The sequence below is a fragment of the Notothenia rossii genome, assembly GCF_949606895.1.
Source record: "Notothenia rossii genome assembly, chromosome: 11".
Taxonomy (NCBI): domain Eukaryota; kingdom Metazoa; phylum Chordata; class Actinopteri; order Perciformes; family Nototheniidae; genus Notothenia; species Notothenia rossii.
Window position 1 is genome coordinate 40,345,330 of NC_136910.1, and position 27,001 is coordinate 40,372,330.

A 27,001-nucleotide genomic window follows, 5' to 3' on the forward strand; every position below is an offset into this window, starting at 1 on the left:
TGAAATACAATATTCACTAATCAATCCGGATAAGTCCTATTTTATAAAGTGTTTAGCATGTTACACCAGAATCATTTGAACTGACCACCATGTGGCAATAAGATGGGTAACTGCTTTAGGCTGTATTACAGCACTTTTTTTCACTTGACCCTTATAACAAAGATGGGTAAGAAATATTCCAATAATAAGAGCAATTAGTTCAATTCAGGGATTATTTGGCCAAATAGTTAATGTCTTGCCTAAAGGAGGAACTCAAATAAAGTAAGGAGTTATTAGTAAGGGGGAGAAAAAACCTACGTACAAATAATAATAATAATAATAATAATAACAAGGAATACAAATAATAATTTGTGCCTTGTAGAAATAATAATTTGTGCCTTATATTTATTTAAAAAAAAAATAGATTACAATATCAGTTATTACAACACATTAGATTATTATTATACGTTTTATTTTTACTATTACTATTATTATATACAGACAGACAGACAAAACCCCAGCTGCAGAGAGTTCATCTCCGCACCCAGAAGACTGGGCTCTGTGCCTGAGCGATGCAGGATGGTGCAGGATGAGGATGAGGATGAGAATGAGGGGAGGTGAGGAGGGGGTGAGAAGAAGTGGGGGGAGGGGGTGATGGGGGTGCGCAGATGCCATGTGCCTTACATAACATCAGCTGGCTCCGGATACAATTGGAGGATGTGAAACCGCTGGCAGCAGCAGCAGCATCAGCAGCAGTAGCAGCAGCATCCATCCGCTGTGTGCCGCATTGCCCCGAGACAAAAACAAGGCCGTGCAGAGGTGGGGAGGTGGGGGGTGGTGGTGAGTTGAGGATGACCATAGATTGTTATAATAAAATGGGGGACGTAGGGTGAATGCATCACTCACTCATGACAGAGTATAAAAAATAAAGGAGTTGTGTATATGTGTAGGCCTATGTGTGTGTGTTTGTGTGTGATGACTAGTGAGGGGAGGAACGGGGAGTTTGTTTATTAGCTCTACCTGTCGCTGCCCGGTAGGCGGTGATAATGGGGGTGTGTGTGATGGGCGGCGGGGGGCGGAGCCGCTCGGACATGAGTAAATGACGTCAGGCCCTGGGTCGCCGAGCAGTGAAACAAACATGGCGACAGAATGGAGCGGGCAGCAGGGTTATATTCTCACTCTCATTATATTCCTGTGGAGCGCAGTCGGTGGCCGCACGGAGACGGCGGCCGCAGCGTCCGGTGTCAGCGGCAGCCAAGTGCTCGGCATGCGGCTGGAGAGGAGCGACAAGCCGTCCAGCACCAATGACGAGGGTGTCATCCAGGTGACTGAGGAGAGCTCCGTGCAGCTCCGGTTTTACGGGGTGCAGCTCCACTCGGGCGCCTGGACGCAGATCCGCTTCACGGACCTCACGGATGTCGCAAGCGGTGGCGCGGATGAAGGTGAGGAGGAGGAGGAGGAGGATGAAGCGGTAAAGGCGGCGACGAGAGGAGGAGGCAGCGGCATGATGGAGCCGCCGGACAGGACTTGTGTAGATTTCACGAAGGACATAAGCGTCGGGACCTTCTTGAACGTCAGCAGTCGAGGCTCGTCGGGGCTGCTTACCGTTAACATTAAGCCGCTCCGCAAGACCGAGCCGCAGAAGGAGTACGGCGTGTGCATCCGGAGCCGCGTGGAGGCTAGCAGGTGGGTGCTGCTGGGGGACACTGATGGCAAGCTGCTGGTGTTGGAGGAGAAGAGGTCCCTGCTGCCCTTATGGCTGCAGTGCATCCTCATCTCCTTCCTGCTGGTGCTCTCTGGGATGTTCAGCGGCTTGAACCTGGGGCTGATGGCTCTGGACCCCATGGAGCTGCGCATCGTCCAAAGCTGTGGCACCGAGAAGGAGAAGAAATACGCAAGAAAAATAGAGCCAATCCGTAGCAAAGGGAACTATCTTCTCTGCTCTCTGCTCCTGGGCAACGTCTTGGTGAACACCACCCTCACCATCCTCCTCGATGACCTGATCGGATCAGGTTTGGGCGCTGTGGTGGCCTCCACGGTTGGGATTGTCATCTTTGGTGAGATCGTCCCCCAGGCGCTGTGCTCCCGCCACGGGCTGGCTGTAGGAGCCAACACCATCATGGTGACCAAGTTCTTCATGCTGCTCACCTTCCCTGTGTCCTTCCCCGTCAGCAAGCTGCTGGACGTCCTGCTGGGTCAGGAGATCGGCACCGTGTACAACCGGGAGAAGCTGGTGGGGATGCTGAGGGTGACGGAGCCCTACAACGACCTGGTGAAGGAGGAGCTCAACATGATCCAGGGCGCTCTGGAGCTCAGGAACAAAACTGTAGAGGATGTCATGACGCCCATAGGAGACTGCTTCATGATCCAGGCGGATGCTGTGCTGGATTTCAACACCATGTCTGAGATCATGGAGAGCGGGTACACTCGTATCCCTGTGTACGACGACGAGAAGAGCAACATCATGGACATCCTGTACGTGAAGGACCTGGCGTTCGTGGACCCTGATGACTGCACCACCCTGAAGACCATCACCAAGTTCTACAACCACCCTGTGCACTTTGTGTTTCATGACACGAAGCTGGACGCCATGCTGGAGGAGTTCAAGAAAGGTGTGTAAACAGTCTATGGTGTAAACGTGTGTGTGTGTGTGTGTCTTCTTTTAACACTGGAGCAGGTGATTCCTCTGAGGAACCTGCAGATAAATCACCTGCTGTAGGGTTTGTTTCCGGCCATTACTGCATCTGCATAAACCCTTTGTGTGTCCCCCTCCCTCAAAATGCTCTGTCTGTCTGTATTGATCAGCTCTATTGACAGCTGGAACATCACAGCCTACTTTTAAGCACTGGCATGCAACAAAACAAATGTTATGCAAAGTGCAACACAGATCCACATATCAGACCCTGTCATCCAGCTGTGGTCCTGATGATACACACATTCCTCTTCTTCATCCTCACGTTCATCCTCGTCAGTGTATATCATGATTTTCTAAACTACATCAAAGTTTATTGTGCCCTTGTGTATTTTTACTTAACTTCAGTATCAATCAACTCAAGCCTCTCTGTTCTTTTATTATCAATTATAATCCAAAAAGAAAAATAAAGTCAATTGAAAGAAGCTATTCAAACCCCAAAATCCTAAACATGTTGACTTATTAATATATAAAAACCAAGAAGAAAACCAGAAAATATTCGTATTTGAGAAGCTAAAACCTGTGCCCGTTGTTCTTAAAAAATGACTCATATTTTCAGAAAACTTTTTACAGCCAGGAAAAACTGCTGAATGATATTTAGTCTCAGTCTTAGGTAGTAAACAAGAAGGGGAAAACTGTTGAAAAAATGCATAAACAACACAAATAATGTATGATGAAGAGGCACTGCAGGAGCGAAACTCTGTATGTTATACCATGTTTTTTTTCTCAAATTGGCATCAGTGTTTTATTTAATCTGGCAGCGGGTTTAACTCCTGTAAACACTGCAGCAGCGGATATCACTAATGATCATCTTCCACCAGAGAGCAGGAACTAATCAGGGAGTGCAGCCTCTGTGCTAATGTGTATGATGGGATCAAAAGTGTGGACGTTCAGGCGCATTGGATTAGTGCTGGAAATATCAGCGCTGATATTTAAACCTTGAACACAAAGCTGGTATCGTGACAATGAAGCACCAGCAGAGAACTGAAGCTTATGTGATGATGATGATAATAATGTTTACATTTTAAGATATCAAATGCTTTTCTTCACATTCGTAAAGCAGCCAACACTGCAAATACACACTTGATAATTCTTTTTGGAATCAGTCATCATTTATAAAGCTGTGCATTCGCTTGTATTCTGTGTAAGAAGTCATTGTTGATCTGCGTACATGCACAAGCCTCATTTTTAGACCTATATATTGATGTAGACACACCCTTAGTGCACTCATTTGCTTTACAGTACTTCTGCCATCTTTCCAGCCTTTCATTTGAAAAGAAGTGCAAAAGAATAACTGCTTTATCAGCTGTCATAATGCGAAACCAGCATGAATAGTGGCTATTTTTTAGCACTTTCGTTTTTTGTACTTGAGCATCATTTATACATCTTGCCTCAGGTGTTGTTGACAGCTTCTATTTCCACATCTCAAATATATTTTGTTAATAATGACTGCAAAGATAGTATACCCAAAGTAATATGATTGTTTCCCTCTTGTTTTAAATTCTTAGAAAATAGATGATTTGATGAAAGATGGTGGGATATAAATTATCAATATAGCTCTTAAAGAAACTCTCTTTTGAAAGTCATGTGATTTGTAACATTTATCCTTTTTTTACAATAGGATTCTCTGCAAATTACAGTATTTTCTGGTTGATATTCCAATTAATTGTACCATGAATAAAAGAGAAGAGGGAACAGTGTCCTTCAAAACATTTTCATTGCTTATAAGGAAACATATGAAATCCTCACTTGTAGTATTATAAGCTGGATAATTGGCTGAAAATATCCGTCACAAAACAAGTACTTTAACTTCAAGGTTGAAGGACACATGGCAGCTAATATTAGTCTGCTGAAGTGCCCTGAAGTCACAATGTGAGCCTGCTGCTGTGGCCTCTGACCTTCCTGTTGGGGGGGGACACAGCTTGCATCAGGTCAGTGTGCTCATGATGATGAAGAAGATGTCAGAGGCTATTGCTTTGTGCTGAGTCGTACGGTGTCCCTGAGGGCTCAGCACATCAGAACCATATCATGAAAACACATGCAAACTCAGTCAGACAAAGAGAACATCTCATATGCAGCAGCATTTAGAAAGAATGTGAGAGACGACAATTAGAAGTAAGAGCTGTGATGCATTTGAGGGCGTTCAGTATGTCTCATGCTCTTGCTAATTAGCCAGTAGTTTACACCAGGCATTTTTTGTGTACAGAAAGTCCTCATGCTATGCAGTTGGAGGACCAGCTAAATACTTAATTGAATGTAATATTAAGTATAAATAATATGTTAGTATTTTTGAACAAACCTTTGTTGATGCTGTCTAGGGCTAAACGATTTTGGGAAAAATCTAATTGCGTTTTTTCTGACAAATATTGCGATTCGATTTGCGATATTTGTTTTTAAGCGACCCAACGGAAGTTTATTGTAAAATGCGGCCATATCTCCGGCTAGGAAGGTCGCATCAACATGCTCCCGTCTCTAGCACCCCCGCAACCCGAGCTACGAGTGAAATAACTAAACTTACATGAAACTTCTGTTGGGTTGCTTTAAAGTCAAGCTTCAGTTTAAAGAGCAACTTGCAGGTTAGACACACCAGTGAATAAATGTGTAGGAAAATGATGTATACACTAGATTTAAAAAAAAAATATACAGAAATATACACTACAGTGACATCTGGCGTTGTTTTTGTAAGACATTTTTACTTCCGCATAAAAAAAGCCTCCCCACGTGACCTCCCGTGTGTGACGTAACATGGGGGAGAGCGGCTGGTCTAACGTATTAATAAACATGGTTCACTATGCTAGTTTTGACACAGAAGAGGTTGAAAATATATATTCGAATGCATATGATTATAATTATGAGCCTGCTAGGCGTCCAAGAGACCAGGAGCAGCCAAGGATTAGAAAAAATAACGGCCATCGGCGAGAAATGAAGCTGTGGTGTGTGGAGAACCAGTGGAGAACAGAGCAGCTGTCTTGGTGAGTGACCGGCGTTAGCTACAGACAGCTAATGTTAGCTAACGTCGGTCACATCACAACATTGTAAAGTTAGCTATCATATATCAGGCTATAACTAAAGTAGTATTGATAATATAGTAACGTTACTGGCAGGACTGTTGATACTGATCCATAACAGAAACTAATGCGCAAGTATCAGCCGTATCTCGCGTTACCTAATTTAACTCCACACTACGGTGCTGTTTACCGGAGGGGAGAGAGAGAGGAGCGAGAGAGATGTAATACAGTATCCTGATAAAAAATTTGTTTGATAGGCCTCAGCTGTGGAGAGTATGTGCTGCAGGGAGGTGGATGCACCTCGCACAACGCGACCAGGAACGAAAGCTAGCTCCGGTCCTTTTCCCATGAGGGAAACTGTGGACTCGATGCCCTGACAGGATCGAGTTTTTGCAACCTGCACAAACTCCAGTTCACCATGATTAAAAATGGTGAAATGCAATGTAAAATTACCGAAAAAATACCAACTCACTAAATCACAACCGCTCAAACTAAAAACTACTACCGCGGATTGGGCAGAGAAGGAGTCCGAGAAAGTTGCTCCCCCATGTGACGTACTATAACGCGTTTGACGTTAAAAAAAAGCAGTTTTTAGTAGCAGAGCTCAAAACGGCTCCTTTCCCTCTGAATTCCTGCCCTTATGTCTTGTAAAACATATCAAATCCTGCATTAACTTTTTTAATTGTAATTTTCAGGCAAGGTTAAGCATACATGTAATAAAAATTAAAAAAAAACCTGCAAGGTGCTCTTTAACATTCACCCATGTAACAGATGTAAAAAATGTGATGGAGCATTACTAACCTGACTCAGATGGTTTTTTTCACGAAACCATCTAGGAAAGCTGCAATTGGAAAGTGCAGGCACTTTCAAAAATACTTGGCAGGTGATTGGATCAATCTGCCTATCACCTTCTATCATGGGCCACTTCTGATTGGTTAACAATGGCTGGCACACTTCTGATTGGTGTGGAACACACAAGAAAAACAAAATAAAAATTGTAAAAAAAATCGCAGGCTTTTTTCAAATCGCGATTTCGATTTAAAACCAATTAATCGTTCAGCCTTAATGCTGTGTCTCAGGAAGTTATTAGTCAACTATCTGTCAGTGACGGTTGGGCTTGTGCACAACATAGGGATTTTTTGATATTATCTTCATGTCTTAGTTACTATTAAACAATGCCATTCAAAGCATAGTTCTGATATAAAATACACTAGTGTTCTTACTGCTTTTATTATTTGTATGTGTGTGTAGTCAAGGTGGTTCTAGATATTTCTCCCATGAATATTGATTACTAATGTGTAGCAGCCCTCCCCATGTGGTAAAGTATGAGTCCTCACTGCAGTGGCCCCTGTTTGAATCCAAGCTGCGGCCCCTTCTATCTACTCACGTCTTTCCTATTGGAAAAAAAGAGAGACAAAAAATAAGCTTAACAAATATATCACTGCCTTTTTATATTTGATAAATACAATTTTCAGTCATTAACTAACGCTTTAAGCCTGAAAACCTTTGACAGATACATTTTTGGCGTCTTTCACATTTCACATGTATGCAGGCGCAGCAGTGAGGGGAATAGATGCTGCTCTGTCTTGATGCAGAGCAACTGTGGCAGCTTTCTGACCTGGCAGCCTCTCTCCAGATAAAGTCCCTTTACTCAGCTGTCATTGGCAGCCACCCAGTGATGTCAGTTTGTTTGTTGCCACACTGTAGACCTGCATGCAGTTAGCCAACATGAGCAGGCAAAACGGTCTATAAGGTTTTTTTAATGAGGAGAGTATTAATCCGTCTTTTTTTTCCATCTTCCCTTCCACTCTCCCTCCTCTTTATCTTTGTTTTGGCAGTTCTTCCAGCTCTTTTTCTCTGCAAAGCTCTTAGTCCAGTCTGGGCTATATTAAGGCATCAATCTGTCCTCCCAGCAGCAGTCGGCAGGATAAATCCACTGACAGATCAAACAGCAGATCTAAAATAGAAAAACAAGAAAGGATATTTGTATGTAGCTAAATGTGTTTGAAAGCCTCTAGCTGAAGTTTAGGAGACAGCTGCAGCAGTGACAATCTCAACTTCCTGTTTGATGCTGCCCTACTTTCCTGCCTACTTAACAGCCCAGTTTGTGGGAATGCAAAATGTTTTATGGTCACTTTCGAGGTGCACTCGTACATCCTGGTAGTAACCTTTATGTGATCTCTATCTCCAGGTAAATCCCACCTGGCCATTGTCCAGAAAGTGAACAACGAGGGAGAGGGAGATCCGTTCTACGAGGTGCTGGGATTGGTGACGCTGGAGGACGTCATCGAAGAGATCATCAAGTCAGAGATCCTGGATGAGTCTGACCTTTACAGTGAGTCAGCGTATGCTGCCTGTCACACAGATACACACTTCACACACACACACACACCATTGAAAGACAAACACACTGATATGTTGTCGACATCATGCAAAAGAAACCCTCGAAGGAAGTCATTCGTTCTTAAGTGGCTCTTACAGGTGATTTAAAAAAACAACTTTCATGAGACATTCATTCATGTTTTATTTATAAATGTCTTTAAGGTACGAAGAAGATTCTTGATAAGTTGCCTTTAGCTTAGCTTAGCATACTAATCGATGATACTACTGGCCTGGTTCAGTTCAAAGGTAACTAAATGCTTAGCTTAAGCTTAGCATAAAGACTAGAAACAGTGGAGATGGCTACCGTGGATCAGTCAAAGAATCAGGTACGTTTACACATACAAGGAATTTGCTTTGGTATCTGGTGGTGCGAACATAAACAATCTAAAAAATAAGTTGCAAAATAGGTACAAAAAATATATATATATATATATACAAGGATAAGAAAAAAATGAGTATTTTTAAGAAAGAATGTAGCATTAAATAAGGATGCCAAAGACAAGCATTTACACCAGATTTAAATGTAACTAGTATACAAATAACTAGAGATGTCCCGATCCGATCACGTGATCGGGGATCGGAGCCGATCACGGGATTTTCAAAAAATCGGGGATCGTTTTTTTTTTTTAAAATACTTTTTTAAAATTTTGTATTCAATGTTACAAAACAAAAATGACCATGTTCAAGTCTTAAAGTCATCCTGAGGCCTTAGTTTTGGTTTCAAATTACACAACATCATGTATGTGTTGCTTCTTTGGGGCTTGTTTTCATAGACCTGGTTGCTTATTTCTCTCAAATCTGGCAACAGAGTGGGCAGGGCGCAGTGTCTAATTGTAGCAGTAAGCTAACGAGTACTGATATGCTTTATTTTGTTTTGATCCAATGCTGCACAACTGAACTGATCCAATGCTGCTGTGAAAAAAAGAAGCTATATCCATGTTGGATAGAATATCCAATTTAAATAATAAAATAACCTTAAGGGACAACTTGAATGCTTTTATTCAGTTTTTTCTCTTAATGCATTGTATAAAGATCGGATTGGGAAAAATCGGTATCGGCAAATTGTCAAAATCAAATGATCGGAATCGGATCGGGAGCAAAAATAGGTGATCGGGACATCCCTACAAATAACCTTAACAGCTAAAAACTAAAACACGAGTATTATACATAGTGTGTGTATATGTATATATATATATATATATATATATACAAACAATAAACAATCCAATACACAGTGTATTATATTTTAAAGTGGAGGGCTGTGCTGACATGGGTCAAGTCAAGCGTTATAGAATCCACCTACCATGCATCTCTTAAGCTTACGCAATGAACATGTTATATCTCTTGGTTTGCCTTAAATTAGTGAAGGACTAGTTATTGACTAGTTATTTATTTCAGTAGTATTCATATCACAACATTGCAAAAACACCAGTTGAGACTTGTTATGTTACCTTCAGATGTGAAATTGATATTTTATATCTTTGTTGTCCACTTTGTATTGTAATTACATGACTAAGGAAATTGTATTTATTCAAGCGTGTTCATACAGACTCTTGCTAGCGCTCATATTCTTGACTTCATAGTCTACATTCTGTATTTATACGGTCTAATATTACTCTGTACACTGTTTTACGGATTTTTCCACTTCTGGTTTGATGCTAACCTGCACTCTGTTCTGCAGCTGACAACAGAAACAGGAAAAAGGTGGACCCCAATAAAAACAAGCCCGACTTCTCGGCTTTCAAGCAGGAGGGCGACAGCAAAGTGAAGATCTCTCCTCAGCTCATGCTGGCGGCTCATCGTTTCCTGGCTACAGGTGAGCGCCGCTAATCTCTCAGCCACTGATTTGTTTTACTGTCGTTCGGCTGACTGATTCTTCACAGAGATTAACACCTGCTCTCTTGAGGGACTCAGAGACCCAGTAACCTTGATGTCAAGTCTGTCTGAACAGCATACACTGTGTTAATAATATATAAGCACAATATTTAGTTCCTGAACAGTTACTACAAAAGTTCAGAAAATACATAAAGGAGAGTAACAGCTGACACCTTTTTATAATAATAATTCTCTTCATTTATACAAAACAAAGTGCTTTACATGGTTAAATCATTTTAGGACGATAATTGAAAAAGTACACCTAAAATAAAACATAAATTAAAGATATCTATGATACGTCAAGGTGGAAAATAATTTGTATATTCACCCCATGGTCTGCCTCTGCTCCTAAATGTCTTTTCCTACATTCTGTTATCCTCCATGAAGGATGTCATAATAGAAATGTTAAAACAGGTAAGACCTGTTGGAAAAAAGGAAAATGCTGTTTTTAAAACCTTTTTGTTTTATGGTTATTGTTTTAAATGTTATAGGGATATTTTCAACCAATGTTGACATTTGGATAGTAAAAATAGATTTGGAGTTTCAGCCCACAGAAGTTTTTTTTACCCTTCATTTAGCCGTGAAGGGTCAGTCTTTGTGCATATAGAAGTAAAAACATTCTGCTTTCTGTAACACAGAACTCATACGAAGCGTTGATATCTTTGCTTTGTTCTGATTCCCTCCAGAGGTCAGTCTGTTCAGCCCGTTCCAGATCAAAGACAAAGTGTTACTGAGGATCCTCAGCCACCCCGACGTCATCCTGGAACTCAAGTTCAACGAAAACGACAAACGCTCAACGCAGCACTTCCTTTACCAGAGAGGGAAACCTGTGGACTTCTTCATCCTCATTCTGCAGGTACACTGCCACTTCTTCATCCTCATTCTGCAGGTACACTGCCACTTCTTCATCCTCATTCTGCAGGTACACTGCCACTTCTTCATCCTCATTCTGCAGGTACACTGCCACTTCTTCATCCTCAGTTTGCAGGTAGACTGCCACACCTGCAATCAGAGGATTCAAACTACATTCATATTTAAATAAAGTAGCAATGTCTGTGAGATAATGAGCAAACCGGTTGAAGAAGTGCTCAGATCTTTGGCTAAATGAAAGTATCAATACAATAGTGTAGAAATACTTAAAAACACTCATACTAGATCATGTTTGCATTAAATATATTTAGTACAGCATTACAAGTAATCAATATACAGCTCATTGCAATAACTGCTGGGTTATTTAATCAATAATAAAGTATTAAGTTGTTGATCATATTTAGTTCTAATAATCTGAAAGTAACTAAAGTTGTATAATTAAAAGTTTAAACAATACTAACAAATACTTGAGAAAGTAAATATCTATCTGTTCAAAGAGTGCTGGTATATGTGGAACTTATGGTTATGGTTATTTAACATGTGATTTCTTAAAGACTGGGGTAAAGTGAGGTTATACAACAGGTTTGAGACGAGTGAGAGGTTAATTCCAGGTCACTGCGTCAGTCTGCAGCAGGTATTAGCACCGATGCAGTCGCTAAACTCATCAACTCCTTAAGACAGGCCTGACTTAAGTTAATTAAGTGGATTTTTGTTGTTTACACTAAAACACTAAAACCGTGATGCTTTTACAGTCAGAAAATTCAAATACTGATGATGCTTTATGAATCTTACAACGGCAGGTTTTTGTAATAATGGATAAAGCAGATTAAGTGTGGAGCAGTTGAAAAACAACACTTTTCTTTGCAGTTTTTATTCATTCCGGTTTGTAGTGATGGAAAACATATAAAAGCAGCAAATATTTAAATTCAATTCAATTCAAAACCTTTATTTATCCAGGTAAAATCCCATTGAGATCAATGATCTTCTCTTTTTTAAGGGAGACCTGCAATATTTAGTATTTTTATTTGGGGTTCCCAAACTTTTCAGCCCGCGACCCCCAAAATAACGGTGCCAAAGACTGGCGACCCCTGTCAACGGGGGGGGTGCTAGTGAAGTTTTCCGCACTCTCGCGGGAATATCTCCACAATGGAGCGAGCTTAAGTTTCTTTTGATTGCATGATATAGCCCAGCGCAACCCCTTCGTCAAACATGTTGCCACTTGTTGGTACCATTTTCAGGGGATTGGTAATCTGTTCTAGAAAAATTGTGTTTTTTAGGATATCAAGAAGCATATAAAACAAACAATGGATGTATTTGATGAACATTTATCCATGCTGAAAGTAGATTTAGATGTTAGGAGTTAAATAGAGATTATTATATATGCATCCGATGAAGTCTGTTGATGATCAGAGGCTGTTGTTGGGGCTGCATAAACGTTTTTTTATTTTTGCAGTTTACATGCGGTGTATTTTGCATATCTCTCTGTAGTCTGTTGTCTCGGACATAAACTCCGTAATAAATGTAATCTACATTTCATAAGAGGTGTAAAACCTGAGTGTTTTTTATTGGTTAAGTGGTCCTTGGTATGAAAAAGTTTGAGAAACACTGCGCTAGTGGATTGTCAACGGGGGGAGCCTCGCTGCGGGGAAAATATTATAGATGGCTAGTCCGTCCCTGAAAAATGTCTACGCAAATGTTATTATTAATAATAATTTTGCCACGTTTTCAAAAATGTTTTTTTTATTTTTATTTACAATTTTTATTTTGTAATCATCTTGCAACCCCCACTTTGGGAACCGCTGTGTTAGATGACTAAATTCACTGTAAAATGTACGTAAATTCATGGGCAAAAAATCAATTCAGCAACTAGTTTAGAGACTCAACATAAATGTATGGACAGTTTTGTACCAAAATGTTAACTTCTTCAAAGTAGAACATCCATTTTCAGATGAGGTCAAAACAAACAACACGTTTCAAAGTAGAAATATTTTTAAAATAATAATAATTTGATCGTTTTTATTACTATTCAGAACTTGTTATTAGTTTTATTATAAAGTAATCTACCAGTTATTCTCTAAATTAATTGATGAATTATTTGGAAATGATTGGAAATTATCAGGAAATTGTAGAAAAGTGCCAGTTAAATCCTTTAATTTTTTATCCAACATATTAATATCCAACTCAGGATCCAAACCCCCAAAATATGTTGTTTTAGTCACAAAAAGGCAAAAATAAACCCTTAAATGATTAATGAAAAATCTAAAGAGCTTTAAATACATGTTCTGTTTAAAGCCTCATCAAGTAATTGTATATCCAGATATTTTTGAAATGTTTGTTTTGGCACACCATTCCCTTAATTTCAAATATTGACACCTATATATTCAGCGTTATAGGTGTGTTTTAAGCAATAAATGAAATGTGTAGGTGGTTATAGTTGTTATTAACATGCTTTGTAATTTAAATACCATATGAATAGTTCCTGTGTGTGAGAGGGGCTGGTCTCTGCACGTCCTCACTAATTGATCCTCTTACGTTTGACGGGGACAAATGGAGGAGGGAGAGGGGATTGAAGGGTTAAGGGTGTTGGAAAATAAGAAGAGCAGATGAGAAGAGACACAGCACAGCATATGGAGAAAGACAAACAGCAGAGAGGAGTTACAGATGAAGAGGAGAGACGCTTTCTGAAGCAGCAGGGGGGGGGGGCAGAAACTAAGAAGAAAATCCTTTCATGGTTTCAAAGCTTTCTCCAGTGGTGGAAGGAAAATAAGTAGCATACTTAAAGGGGCCCTATAATGCCCACTTCAGGTTCATGTTTGCATTAATTGCCTCTACTGTGACATGTTTACATGATTTAATGATCAAAATCAAATTTTCCCCCTTTTTCTCTTTTCACCCTCTGTCTGAAACCAGAGCCCAGTCTGCTCTGATTGGTTAGTTGGCCGGCTCTGTTGTGATTGTTCAACCGCTTAGATTTTTCCCACCCTTTAGCCTATCATGTTCAATGTGTTTCAGCACTAGCCAATAGAAGTGAGTGTTACACAGTGATGTCACTATGTTACGGAAGTAAACAAAGCTACAGGAAAAGGAAATTCCCAAAAAGCATAATAGGGCCTCTTTAAAGAGCAACTTCCAGGTTAAAGACACCTGTGAATAAATGTGAAGGAAAATGATGTATACACTAGATTTTCAAAAATATATACATAAATATACACTACAGTGACATCTGGCGTCGTTTTTGTAAGAAATGTTTACTTCTGCATCAAAAAAGCCTCCCCACGTGACCTCCCGCGTGTGACGTAACAAAGGGGAAACAAGGGGGAGAGCGGCCGGTGTAACGTATTAATAAACATGGATCCCAATGCTAGTTTCGACACAGAAGAAGTTGAACATGTATATTCGAATGCATATGACGAACCACAACCTTATAATGAGTCTGCTAGGCGTCCAAGAGACCAGGAGCAGCCAAGGATTAGAAGAAATAACGGCCATCGGAGAGAAATTGAGCTGTGGTGTGAGGAGAACCAGTGGAGAACTGGGCAGCTATCTTGGTGAGTGATCGGCGTTAGCTACAGAATGTTAGCAAACGTCACATCACAACATTGTAAAGTTAGCTATCATATATCAGGCTATAACTAACGTAGCATTGATAATATAGTAACGTTACTGGCAGGACTGTTGATACTGATCCGTAACAGAAAGTAATGCGCAAGTATCAGCCGTATCTCGCGTTACCTAATGCAACTCCACACTACGTTGCGGTGCTGTACCGGAGGGGAGAGAGAGAGCATTGAAGGAGGGAGTCGGGGGAGAGAGATGTAATACGGTTTCCCGATAAACGTTACCTAATGCAACTCCACACTACCTTCGGAGCTGTACCGGAGGGGAAAGAGAGAGCAGGGAAGTGCCAGCTATCTTGGTGAGTGATTGGCGTTAGCTACAGAATGTTAGCTAACGTCACATCACAACATTGTAAAGTTAGCTATCATATATCAGGCTATAACTAAAGTAGCATTGATAATATAGTAACGTTACTGGCAGGACTGTTGATACTGATCCATAACAGTCTCTTTGTCTGCACAAAACGAACCCAGGACCGAAAGCTAGCTAGCTTTCTTTTCCTGTTGGGGAAATAGTGGACTCGATGTCCTGATAGGCTGGTATTTGTGCAACCTGCACCATGATTACAAATGGTGAAATACAATGTAAAACTACCGAAAAATACCAGCTCACTAAAACACAACCGCTCAACACAACTGCTCAACGCAACTACTAACTATTCCCGCCGCCGCGGTCAGAGAGCGGAGATGTGTCCCCTTTTTGATGTAATATGACGCGTTTAACGTATGACCTTAAAAAAAAGCAGTTTTTAAGAGCAGAGCTCAAAATTGCTCCTTTCCCTCTGAATTCCTGCCCTTATGTCTCGTAAAACAGATCAAATCCTGCATTCACTTTTTTAATTGTAATTTTAAAGCAAGTTTAAGCATAAATGTAGAAGAAAAAAAACCCTGCAAGTTGCTCTTTAAGTACAATTTCAAGGTATTGTACTTTACTTGTGTATTTCATTGTTATGCAACTTTATAATTAAACTATTCCTCATTTATTTTAGAGGCAAGTCACTGCATTTATTTGATACATTTAGTTATTCAGATTGTTGGTTCTTGCATTTATTATAGAATTGTTTATTTGTGATAAACCCCCAACCCAAGCTTGATTCATAGTTTCAATGTCCGACTCCCAGAGTAGTTATTCATATTTTGGACTTTATCTGTACTTAAAGGCTCTCATCTTGTCTATAATACAGAATTAGAATCAGAAATACTTTATTTATCCCCAGGAGGGAATTTAGATTTGTCAACAGTTGCTCAGTTTTACAAGAAGATAAATACAAAATATTTATGTAAATATAAAATGTATCTTTGCTCAGTGTTATCATTCATTTGAACTTGCATGCTCTTTGTGTGTTGCTGTTGTGTTTGAAAGTGTGTGTTTGAAAGTGTGTGTTTGTACGTGGAGGCTTTGTTGTCGACACCTGAGGTGTGGATGAAGTGACTGCAGACACACAGCATGCAACCTGAGCACAGCTGCTCCTGTTTCACCGTGTGTGTGTGTGTGTGTGTGTGTGTGTGTGTGTGTGTGTGTGTGTGTGTGTGTGTGTGTGTGTGTGTGTGTGTGTGTGTGTGTGTGTGTGTGTGTGTGTGTGTGTGTGTGTGTGTGTGTGTGTGTGTGTGTGTGTGTGTGTGTGTGTGTGTGTGTGTGTGTGTGTGTGTGTGTGTGTGTGTGTGTGTGTGTGTGTGTGTGTGTGTGTGTGTGTGTGTGTGTGTGTGTGTGTGTGTGTGTGTGTGTGTGTGTGTGTGTGGTAAAGAGACACTGGTCCACAGCAGCACCTGGCATGATGTAATATTTATAGGACCTTAATGTCTCTGTTTGCACAAATGGAGCATCCTGACTGATTCACACACACACACACACACACACACACACACACACACATACACACACTGTCATATACTGTGCTTATTAATCAAAATGTGACATGTGTTTCAGGGGCGAGTGGAGGTGGAAGCCGGACACGAAAACATGAAGTTTGAAACCGGCCCATTCTCTTACTACGGAGTCATGGCTCTGAGCTCAGCGTCACTTGGTGAGACAGCACATTAGACACAATGTACACACCTGTGCACACAAGATGATTGAATAGGCACTGTACAGCATGCTTTTGCTGCAACATGACAAAGGATACATTTTTAGATGTAGTTTTATTGAACTAGAGAAATGTTTGTTTTCACAGCCGTTACGAATAGACACATGGATTCAACACATCTCAAATAGACATAAAGTACAGAAAGCAACATGGGGTACAGAAGAACAAGGAATACAAAAACTTCATATATACATCAATATTATCCGAGCCCCCAGTGTCAGCGAGGCATATTGTTCGAGGCCCATATTGCAGAGTGAAACAACTCCTGCTGAAGCTCTTCTAGATGTAGGTGTCCTCTATCCGCCCAGATAGGTGTAATGTGAAGTATTGTGTCAGTTCAGTGTCCCATTATGATTGGAAGTTTTTTATATTGCCTAATGAGGTAATTTCCACATTATAACAAGACATTTTGGGTGTTGTAGTGACTTGATTTATAACTACACACAGGAGGTGGAGGAAGTTTTCAGATTCTTTACTACAGGAGAAAGTATTAATACCACACTATAAATACTCTGTTACAAGTCAAAGTCCTGCATTGGTGGCAGCTGTCCGTTCACATAAAGACTGAAATAACAACTGTTATTGTTCTTAGTAATCTGAGCCTTATGTCTCTCTGTTCTCCTCGACTTGCTGAAGCTCCTTCACAAAGTGCTGTGTCAGCGACTTGCTAATGATGCGGTGTGTTTGAAGAGAGAAGTGGAAAAGTCAATAAGCTTAATCCAAATAGGGAAACCCTTTAAGTTCAGAGAGAGTGCGTCTCCTCTCTTCCGAGCCGGCAGGTGACGCCTGAGAAATCGATCACAGAGACTAGAGTAGATATTTGTATCCTTTTAATTTATTAATGAGAGCTTGTGAAGGACCAAACAGGAAACGCCCATTCGTTAAACATGAACCTGAACTCATATTTTTTTAGAGGTCTGCATTTATTCTGTTGCCTTCCTCAGCTCACTGTAACGTTGTAGGTTACCTTGAGTTGATTTAATTTAGTTAGATCTAAATGGTAATCGGGTTCATTAAGAAATAGGTTAGGAAATAAGCTGAGGAAACCACCATAAGCTTTACTTTGCAGACGTCTTTGAAATTGGAGTTGAAGAACCTGTATGATAGCTAAAAAGGCAGAAAGCAGAGAAGATTACAATGTGTTCCCCTTGTCTTTCTGCAATGTGTGGCTTTATGTACTGTAAAGACAATTCAATATAATCCAGCAAGATTATATTTAATAATATAGATACACCTCTTTCAATTTTAAAGGACATTTTTGTTTGTTTCTAAAGTGTAAGAAGAAGAAAAGAATCCCCTTCAACGTTTTTCACACTTAGAAATGAACATCTTCCACTGTCAATACAGCATTCATTTACAACTTTGCACTGTTTTATTATTAAGTGTTTCAAAAAAGTGTATTAGACTTTCTGCTTCAGAGCAGGAATCTCTGTGAAAGTCCTGTATAGTATGTCAGATTTCAGTCAAAGTAAGACATGTGATGAGGATAGCTGAAATGACAGAATGATGCAGACGCAGACTGGATGCAGGTTGTTGGCTTTAGAGGTGGATGTGGATGATGTTAGCCTATCAACAGTGCAGCAGGCTGGTATCCCATAAACTACCTCCCTGCCCTGAGGCGACTCTGGCCCTCTCCGTGTGTCACTGGTGACTCCTAGTGGTTCAGCGACGTTATTGCTGATCAAATGTTCTGCTCCTCTTCTTCTTCTGTTTCCCTTCCTGTTGGTCTGTTTCTGTCTGCTGGATAAACTGCTGTCTGTACTTCATGTGCACACGATGCCAGTCAGTGTGTGTGCAGCATGTCAAACACTTGACCATTTCTCATCCTAAAATGTTCCGTGTATAGTTGTGTAAATATAAATGTTACACATGTTTGCATTTTACTGGAAATAACTGAGATTTAGGATCTATTTTAGGTAAAATATTCCTTACACAGTTGTTAACTTAGTTGTGTTGGCATTATAGGCCGAGGTATAAGGAATTTGATTTAAATTCAAAGAAAATAAACATAAAAGCTAAAAACGTTACTGAATCAAGTCTCCATTTAAATCTAAATCAATATTAACGAATTATTCACTTGATTACTTTTCCCTTTTTATTTATTAAATTATTAGGAGAAAGATGCCACGTTTTCAAGCTGGATTTTAGAAATGCTGACTTTTTTTAATCTCGGGTTTCGCCTTGGTTTATTTTCTTTCTATTTAAATTGATCTAATTAATATATCTCGCAAAATTAGGTCTTTAAAATATGTTTTCATAGTATTAGAAATTAGGATCTATTTTTAAAGATAAGGACAATAATTACATTTGAATTCAGGATAGTTTTGATACAGACTAGGCGGGCGCAGAGGTGCTGGAAAGTTCTTTGACTCAGTTTATCCTCCTTGGTTGAAGAAGGCTAAAACCTAGAAAATGTCTTGTAAGTAAAAAGAGTAAACCACTAACGTGAAAGAATACAGAGAGCGGCATATGTGATATACACCAAACCAATAAACCAGCTCCTCTGTCTTCCTCTTTCTTCCTGTCTTCCTCCTCTTCCTCCTCTCTCAGCCGTCACCCCTCCTCTCTCCCCATCAGTGGCGTCTCCCCCTCCACGACGCCTTTCAGTAAAGAGGTTTTCTCTGTTCTCTCGTTTCCCAGGTAAACACTTGCACGGGCCAGCAGAGGGAGGGGGGGGGTCCTCTTTTATTCTCTTCATCATTTTTCCTCTTTTTAAATCATCTTCGGAGCCCTGATCCAGCAAGTACAATCAGAATACTAATAATTAAGTCTAGCTAACGGCGTACAAGAGTCATTTTCCTTTTGTTGTTGCTCCTTTGAGTTCCCCCACACTAACACCAGGGGGCGCCTTAAAACAAAGTCCTGGATGATAGGAAGAGCTTTTTGATTGGTTATTATTTGAAACTGTTCTATACTAATGTTTATAAGAGTGAAAACTTTACTTCAAAAGTAGACGAAAAGGAAAAAGTTCTCAAATGTTAAATAATTTGTCTAAACAAGCATATACAAGAATGTTGCCTCTTTACAAAAGTGCCTTTACACTGTATTTACAAATCCCTTATTCTATTGTCAAGTTAGCTCTTTTAAAGCATTGACTCAGAATTTTTTGATTTTGTAGGCTACTGACAGTTAAACATTTTTATTATTTGTCCTCTACCAATAATGAATAAATCCTGGGGGGGAAAATGGAAAATAAGTGTTCACAGAGTCTTCAAATTGGTTGCTTCCTACGATCAACAGTCATACACCTATCGATATTTAACTATAATTATCTATAGGTATTTAAGGTGGGGTAGGTAATTTTGGAGAAACCAGCCCGAGTGCGCTAGAAATTGAAAATACACAGCCGGAAAAAATCTGCCACTTCCTTACAGAGCCCCTCCTCCAACACACACGAACGCGCACATGACCAATGAGGGCACGAGATAAGTTTGTGCACAGATGGAAGGCTGACAGGCAGGTAGGCCATCCAGTCATTTTAGCCGAGCCGGCTCAAATTATTGGTCGTGCTTTTTACAGCGCTATGGCTTCCACAGATGACATTTTTTTATGTATTTATTGTCAAAGCATTTAATGTATTCATTGCTATCTGGATGTTAAGAGCATTCCATGGAATATAACAAAAAGTGTTTCTGAAATAAATTACATATCCCACCTTTTAAGATAGCTTAACATTACGAATAATGCCATTTCTTACATTTAAAACTAGGATGAGTCGATTTTATGCTTGTTAAATAACAATTAATCCATTGTTAAAATATGTTTCTATTCACTTTATGTTGATTGATTAATTATTGCCTGTTATTTCAGACCTAAAATACTGAAATGTATACAGAAAATATCAGTACATCTGTCTATCAGTTAGGAGGAACTTGCTGGATGCGGCTCAAGGCCCTCTGTTTTCACTACCTCCCTTTAACCCACTGAGATATGAAATAACTCCCATGACTGTAGACATCTGTTTAAGAAATAGTTTGGCATTTTTTGAATTGATCCTATCATCTCAAATCTCTAAAGAGTATATACCAAAATATTAAACTATTCCTTAAGCTCACACTCCTGTGCCTCCCACTTGATCTATACAACGCTGAAATCAAGTCCTCTGATCATTGCCAACGCTCTCCTTTAACTTTCATTAATAAGAGAATAACGCCACCCTCCATGACATCACTAAAACAAGCCAATGACAGAGCTTCATCTGAACTCAGACAGTCCTGTTTTAGCCATAAAATGCTCAAACGATGCACTTTGTCTAATCGCAGTCTGCATGTTTGTCGCATTCTTTGCATAACAAACTCATCTCCTCCATTAAACCATCAAGCACATGTGTGATGTTGACATTACTGTGCATGTGTGTGATATGTTACTTGGCTCATCTTGTTTTCATGTCATTTTTACTTTGTTTGTACTCAATGTTTTGCGCATTTGTTGATGTTTAAGTGTACATGTCTGCGTTTTTTTTTGTATTTCCTTCCTCATCCTCTAGCTCACTCTCTTCTGTGTTAATCCCCAGAGTTCCGTTCTCCGTCACACAGCGGGAACCTGAACCGCTCAGCGTCTCTGAGTTGCACTGAGCGCGCTCCAGATAACGGCTCCGTCGGGGGGAGCGTCACTCAGATCCCGGGGACCCCCTTCCAGTACACACCAGACTTTAGTGTACGTGCTCTCACACACCTGCAGTTTGTTAAGGTGGGTACCGGTCAGGCAACTCTACTGTAAACAGGGGGGAAGAGTAACAGATCCTTTACTTGTGTAAAAGTACAAATTAATTAATGTAATACTGCTAATAACAAGAAGAAACCCTGAAATCAAAATCCTACTTTAAGCTAGGGTTGGTTGTCTTGAGATGCTTGCTGGAGTACAGTAAGTATTAAGTTCCCAAACTGAAAAACCCAGCCAAGTGTTGTTCATTACATGAAAGGGGCTAGAAGAACAAGCTTCAAATGCTAACATCTTGCATACAAGTTGCTAAGTTGTAAACGTTGACAACCCGTCCTTTCAGTCCTCTCTCCTATGCCACTTCTCTAAAACTATTTTTCTGTACGTAAACATATTATATTGAAGATAAATATCAAACATGGCTATTGTTAATTCTCACAGCTTCAGGTAAAATACAATGGTTATATTAGATGATTACTGTCCTGCCACAGCATTTTATTTCATAATTGATGTCAGGATGCAACATGTGTGCTTTGTTGCTCCACATCAAACTAGTTTTAACTACTTTATATAGAGTGAGCTGATTTAGTCCAGGGGTCCCAATTTAGGGTTTGGGTCACCGCACCAGGTCACAATCTTTTATCATTTACCTTTTTTGATGTGTGGCTCATTGGTATGAAATAAAAAACTATTCTCAAATCCATGACTCTGCAGTATTCGAGATGAATGGAATCATCCATGAAAACAGCAAATATCATTGTCCAAAGAATGTATATCATATTGTGAAACACCCCTCATTTTTGTATCCTCCTATCGTTGGTGTCTTGCATTCCTCAGGTCACTCGGGCTCAGTACCAGAACGGCCTCCTGGCGTCCAAGCTGGACAGCATGCCTCAGTCCCCAGAGGGCAGCCACACTCGCCTGGACACGTCTGTGTCTCTGCCCCCCATCACCCCCCCGGGGAGCCGCTCTCCGCTGCCGCTGGCCACGCCTCCTGCAAAGCACCCGCCGTCTAACACCCAGCCGGGCGCCCGAGCCGCTCTGCCCCAGCACCCCCCCTCCTCCTCCCGCCGCAGACCCAGCCAGTCTCTGCCCCAAGTCACCCCCCCTCCGAGCAACCACATCCCGCTCTCCCTGCCCCCTCCGTCCTCCATGAGTTTAGCGCCGTGCACCATCACCCCCCACTCCACTTTGCCCTCCTCCAAGTCCCAGCCGTCGCGCCCCCTTGGTAGCCCGGACAACGGGCCGGGGGAGACCACCACTCTGCTCAGTGAGCAGCAGAACTGTGAACGTGCCCAGGCAAACCCTCACGTCCACACCATCAGTCACACACACACTGAAAGCACCATCTAACTAAAGTAGGAACTACACTACCTGCGCACTCACTCAAACAACACACTCTCGCACTACTTCCTGTTTCCTTTTTGCTTGTTGTCTCCTGAACTTTTCTGTAGAGTTCTTGGGTATGCTGAGGATCAGCACTTTACGTGTATTTTATAAACGGAGATCCTCTTTTATCCCTTCCTGCATGATCCCTTCCCGACACTAAAAAAAGATGCAGTATAGACACAACGAAGGCAGAGGGAACACTAGTGATTACGATTGGAAATGAAGAATGGGTCGTGTGTGTGTGTGTGTGTGTGTGTTTTTAAAGGGTCAGTTCACCAGGATTACAAAAAGGCTTGCAAATGTTTTTAGTTTTATTTTTTGTCCAGGTTTTGAGATTTCTGCTTCCACTTTTTTTAGTGAAAAATTAACTCAGAAGCAACGTGCCTCTACAAAACCAATTGTTCCAGTATCTGTGGATCATCTACTGACCTCACTGTGAACCGTTTTCACAGGAAATGCATTACAGTGAGGAAATCATCTGTATGACCACACTGGGGTCTGTAGACATCAATTCTGAAAAGCCTAAAATGCATTTTTGCTTATAAACTACAAAATATATCCATGTTACTTGTATAGACCCGTATACTTATCTGCCTATCAGAAAAAATGAAATTGCTAACCTCTTATCCTGCTTTCATGTCAGAGTAACATGTCTGACTTGTATCTTCACGTCAACTGCCAAATTGAAATAATGACTTGTAAAGTCCGATTTTGAGCCTGAAACCAAACTAACATCAGCCAAAGACCATTGTTCAATGTTTTAAACCAAAATGTACCAGATGTGTTTTCACAAAAGGTTTTATCCTGTAGAATAAAGATCAAACATTAAAGTCCTTTGTATTGAAGCGAAGATATCTCAAAACCTCTTCACATGAAACTAAAACTTTTTAGGGTTTTTTGTAATTAATGTGAGCTGAACCTCAACATCATCACTGGTAAGACATCAACAAAAAAACTCACATTATAGGTTGGTGTTGCCAGATCAGGGCTGGGGTCAGTTTAGTTGGTTGGCTCAATTTCCTTTTTTTTTCCAAAGAGTAAAACTTTTGGTTTAAGTTTATGCTTTTATGTACGATAAGTATGACTTTAGTTTTGATTTTGTTCCATGGGGTAACTTTTATTAAGATGGATGAGAACCAATACATTGGTTTGTCTGCTGCTTCTGTCCGTCAGTTCAGCACCAGCAGACCAGATTCAGAGTACTGAGTGGAAGCCATACCAGTGATTTTGCATGTTTTCACCCATTAATACAAACTGTGAATACTCTGCATTAGAATAATACACTGTTAAATTAATACAGTGTTTAAAAAAGCAAAATATGAATTGGCAAATGTAATGTTTTATTACTTTTGTTATAGTTTATGAATGCTAATGTATTTTTATACACTACAAAACATTTATTGAAACCAATGGCAGTCTGAACACCCCAGAGTCAACAAGAGAGTACAAAGGATGTTATGCATGCAATATAAAATAGTAATATAATATAAATTAGACATGGAAATACTTGTAGAACTTGCAAAAACATCGGTATGGTCCTTAAAGTCACTAAATCTGGTGATGTGAGGTGGATGTTTATGGCCTACCTCTTGACCAAGGCAATATGTTTAAAATTATTTAATTTCCAAGAGTGATATTTATTTATGTAAAGTATATTTATATATACATATTGACATTTAATTTGTTTTATATTTTAGAGATTTTATTTATTTTGTAGCTTTCTTTCGTTCTTGAAAGCAGTTGAAGTTGAAGGACAAGCTGCATTCTTCAGACACTGTTTCTTGTGAATGGATTCCTCACTGTGATGGAGCTCGGAGTGAAACCAGCTGCTTCTCAAATCACCATGACACCAAGCGCTGACCAAACTGGATCTTTAGAGGTTGTAACACTGTGCGTTCACTGACATTTGGATGAAAGTTACACTGGAATGTCTCTTTTGTTATTGTATGTGTAAGCATGCACATGTTGGATGACTGACAGAGTGACATGAAGACCAAATAAGAGCAAAGAGAAATGTAATGCTATCTGTTTTCAGAAGCAAGTATGTGCTGTTCAAGTTTAATGAGGATATGTCTACATGTTTTTTGAATCTTTTGAGTCTGATAACATATTCTGGAAGATTATGGTTGTAAGCAGAGCCGCAGCCAGGATTTTAGCAATACTGAATACCCCCCAAAAAAGAACGTATTTTCATCTTTAAAGCATGAATCGGCAATTATGTTTTCTGCTAGTCCTATATAATGGAGAGGCCTGAGAGGTTTTAGATGAGAGGATTGATTCCTTCATATGAGAGGAATCAACCTACTCCAAAACGTTTAAAGCCAACCTACTCCAACGCTTAAAACCAACAAAGCAAACTAAATTTGTTGGGTTAATGTATTCCTTCTTCTTCCCAACATTGCTAGTACCCAAAAAATGAATAGAAAGAAAATGCAGAACAGTACAGTAGCCCCGGCCCTGATTCAGTCACAACTTGCAAACTGTTTTACGTTTATGGTTTTACATTTTAAGAAATACCCTTTTTAGCTTCCTTACCAACAGTTGGATGAGAAAAACAATACCACTCTTTACATTAAATAAGAAGCTACTTTCCGGACACAGTCAGCTTGGCATGGCACAAACATTCTGCCCCACTACACACAAGCTTTCTCTTCACATTTAATGGACAGATATGAGAGTGGAATTGATGTGCTCATCTAACTCTCAGCAAGAAAATAAGTGACTTGTGTTTCACACGTGTGTTTGTTAACCTTTGAGCTTGCCGTTAGCCCTGAGTTAAGGATTGACACTTGAATATTGAAAACACTCACAGCACAATAACTCGATGAGATTTAATGGACAACAAACATTCCACTGCATGTCTTCACACTACTGATGTTAACCCCGTCAGGACTAAATGTGGTGTGATAAACTCTCATGTTGCTTTCTGTTACCAGGCAAACATACGTCTGTTTGCCACTTGAAACAATGTGAGGTACATTGTACTGCGTGTGTAAATGATACTGAACCTATTCAACCCGTGTTTGCAGCAGACAAGGAGTTGGAGGAAGTTGGGTTGTGTTCCAGTGGAGATAAGAGATTAACATGAAGACGACTGTAGCAACTCACTCCTCACATTCTGAGCTCAGATGTTAAAGCTGCTAGCATGTAATCTACCTATTCTTTTCCTATGTATGCAGTGACACTGAAAAGATTTAAAGTAACTGGAGATAATTATTTTGTTGATGATATAGTGATTTATTAGAAAATATAAGACAATGAACAACTATTGTATAAGCAAGCACTGATTTGAAAAACACTTTAAACGTGTCAGTTTTGAGTGAGTCTGAAAAAAGTGATAATCCAAAGCATTTCTTCCTTTGTGGGAAGATTTTCCAAATTTGGATTTACAAATTACGCTGGGGTCGCCCAAAATATTCCCAGATTCACTGTGGTATTTTGATTTATTTTTTAAATGAATGGGTAAATGCAACTCTGAAGCCCTAAATCAAGTTTATTTTCTCACCTTGAGGTCTTAAAGATGTCAAAAATCTACTTTTAAGACCTCATTATTTCAGTTATGTGCTCGCATGTTGATACATTTAATTGTGCTTTACCAAATGACCATACAGTAAACCTGTGTTCAAGCAATGCACAGAGAGTGGGGGAAGGAATGGGGTCCCAGCAGCTCATTTTTACCCCAGGAGCCCCCTATCAGGTGGCTCCGGCCCTGAAGAAAATCGGCACTCTGAAAACCTTAGATTTAATTCAGCAGGACCTTATAGAGTGCTTACCTGAGGGGTAAACCTGCTAGTTAAATTGAAATATATAGTGGACTTAGCCTTATTGGATGAAAATGTAGACCTGCCTGCTGGTTCATATAGGTCTCATGTAGCAATTGGTCTTATACTGGTTTCCAGTAAAGCCACTGGTTGGCTGTGTGACTGCCAGTTTGTGTACTGGGAAATGTGCAAACAATGGTTCTACTTATTCATGTTTTATTTATTGTAAACATTGTATTTATTGTTTTGTTTTGTTTTGTTATAGGCACCTGAGGGTGTGGTTCTGTTAAACGGGCTTCCAGCTGTGAGAAGCAGCTTTTATTGGGTTAATTTACCCAGAAACACTGTGTTCAGTTCCCTGATTGCTGTTTGTGTGATATGACTGTAAATACTCTGTACATGAAGAGAGCGGCATTTGTGTGATGCTGAAAGAAATGTTTAAAATAGCTCTATTTATAATGAGAGATGAGATGTTATTTCCAGTTTTATTCCCCATTGTTTTGCTAGGAAGGCATTAAATAGCAATAAACATTGCACAGAGTTGACCTCAAATATTAATGTACAACTCCTATCTTCTGTAGCCTTCTTCATTATTAGCCATGATAACCAAAGGTTTTTTTTATCTGCAAAAAATGCTTTCCCATCCTTCTCCTTTCCTGCCATCCTTCGCCATCCTTTGTCTCCG

The 27,001-nt window shown here is 40.1% G+C and overlaps 1 protein-coding gene across 2 annotated transcripts; it reads left to right on the plus strand.

Moving 5' to 3' along the window:
* The first annotated feature begins 395 nt into the window (after positions 1–395).
* On the plus strand, positions 396–26,868 carry LOC307025801 (metal transporter CNNM4). 2 transcript variants are annotated; one of them, XM_079660686.1, is made up of 8 exons: positions 396–2,591; positions 7,871–8,014; positions 9,743–9,877; positions 10,623–10,792; positions 16,351–16,447; positions 19,058–19,147; positions 21,021–21,196; positions 22,004–26,868. In XM_079660686.1, the coding sequence occupies exons 1-8, from the start codon at positions 1,079–1,081 to the stop codon at positions 22,517–22,519; spliced, it is 2,841 nt and encodes a 946-aa protein (XP_079516812.1). In that variant the 5' UTR covers positions 396–1,078; the 3' UTR covers positions 22,520–26,868. The 2 variants fall into 2 exon arrangements, with proteins under 2 accessions (XP_079516812.1, XP_079516813.1); XM_079660687.1 differs by lacking the exon at positions 19,058–19,147 and having other exon boundaries at positions 399–2,591.
* The last annotated feature ends 133 nt before the right edge of the window (positions 26,869–27,001 follow it).

Bases quoted from the DNA above. Each gene is read 5' to 3' on its own strand.
- LOC307025801 (XM_079660686.1), top strand. From the start codon at position 1,079: ATGACGTCAGGCCCTGGGTCGCCGAGCAGTGAAACAAACATGGCGACA. The intron at 2,592-7,870 runs GTGTGTAAACAG...CTCTATCTCCAG, and splicing joins GCTGGAGGAGTTCAAGAAAG to GTAAATCCCACCTGGCCATT. The intron at 10,793-16,350 runs GTACACTGCCAC...CATGTGTTTCAG, and splicing joins TCTTCATCCTCATTCTGCAG to GGGCGAGTGGAGGTGGAAGC.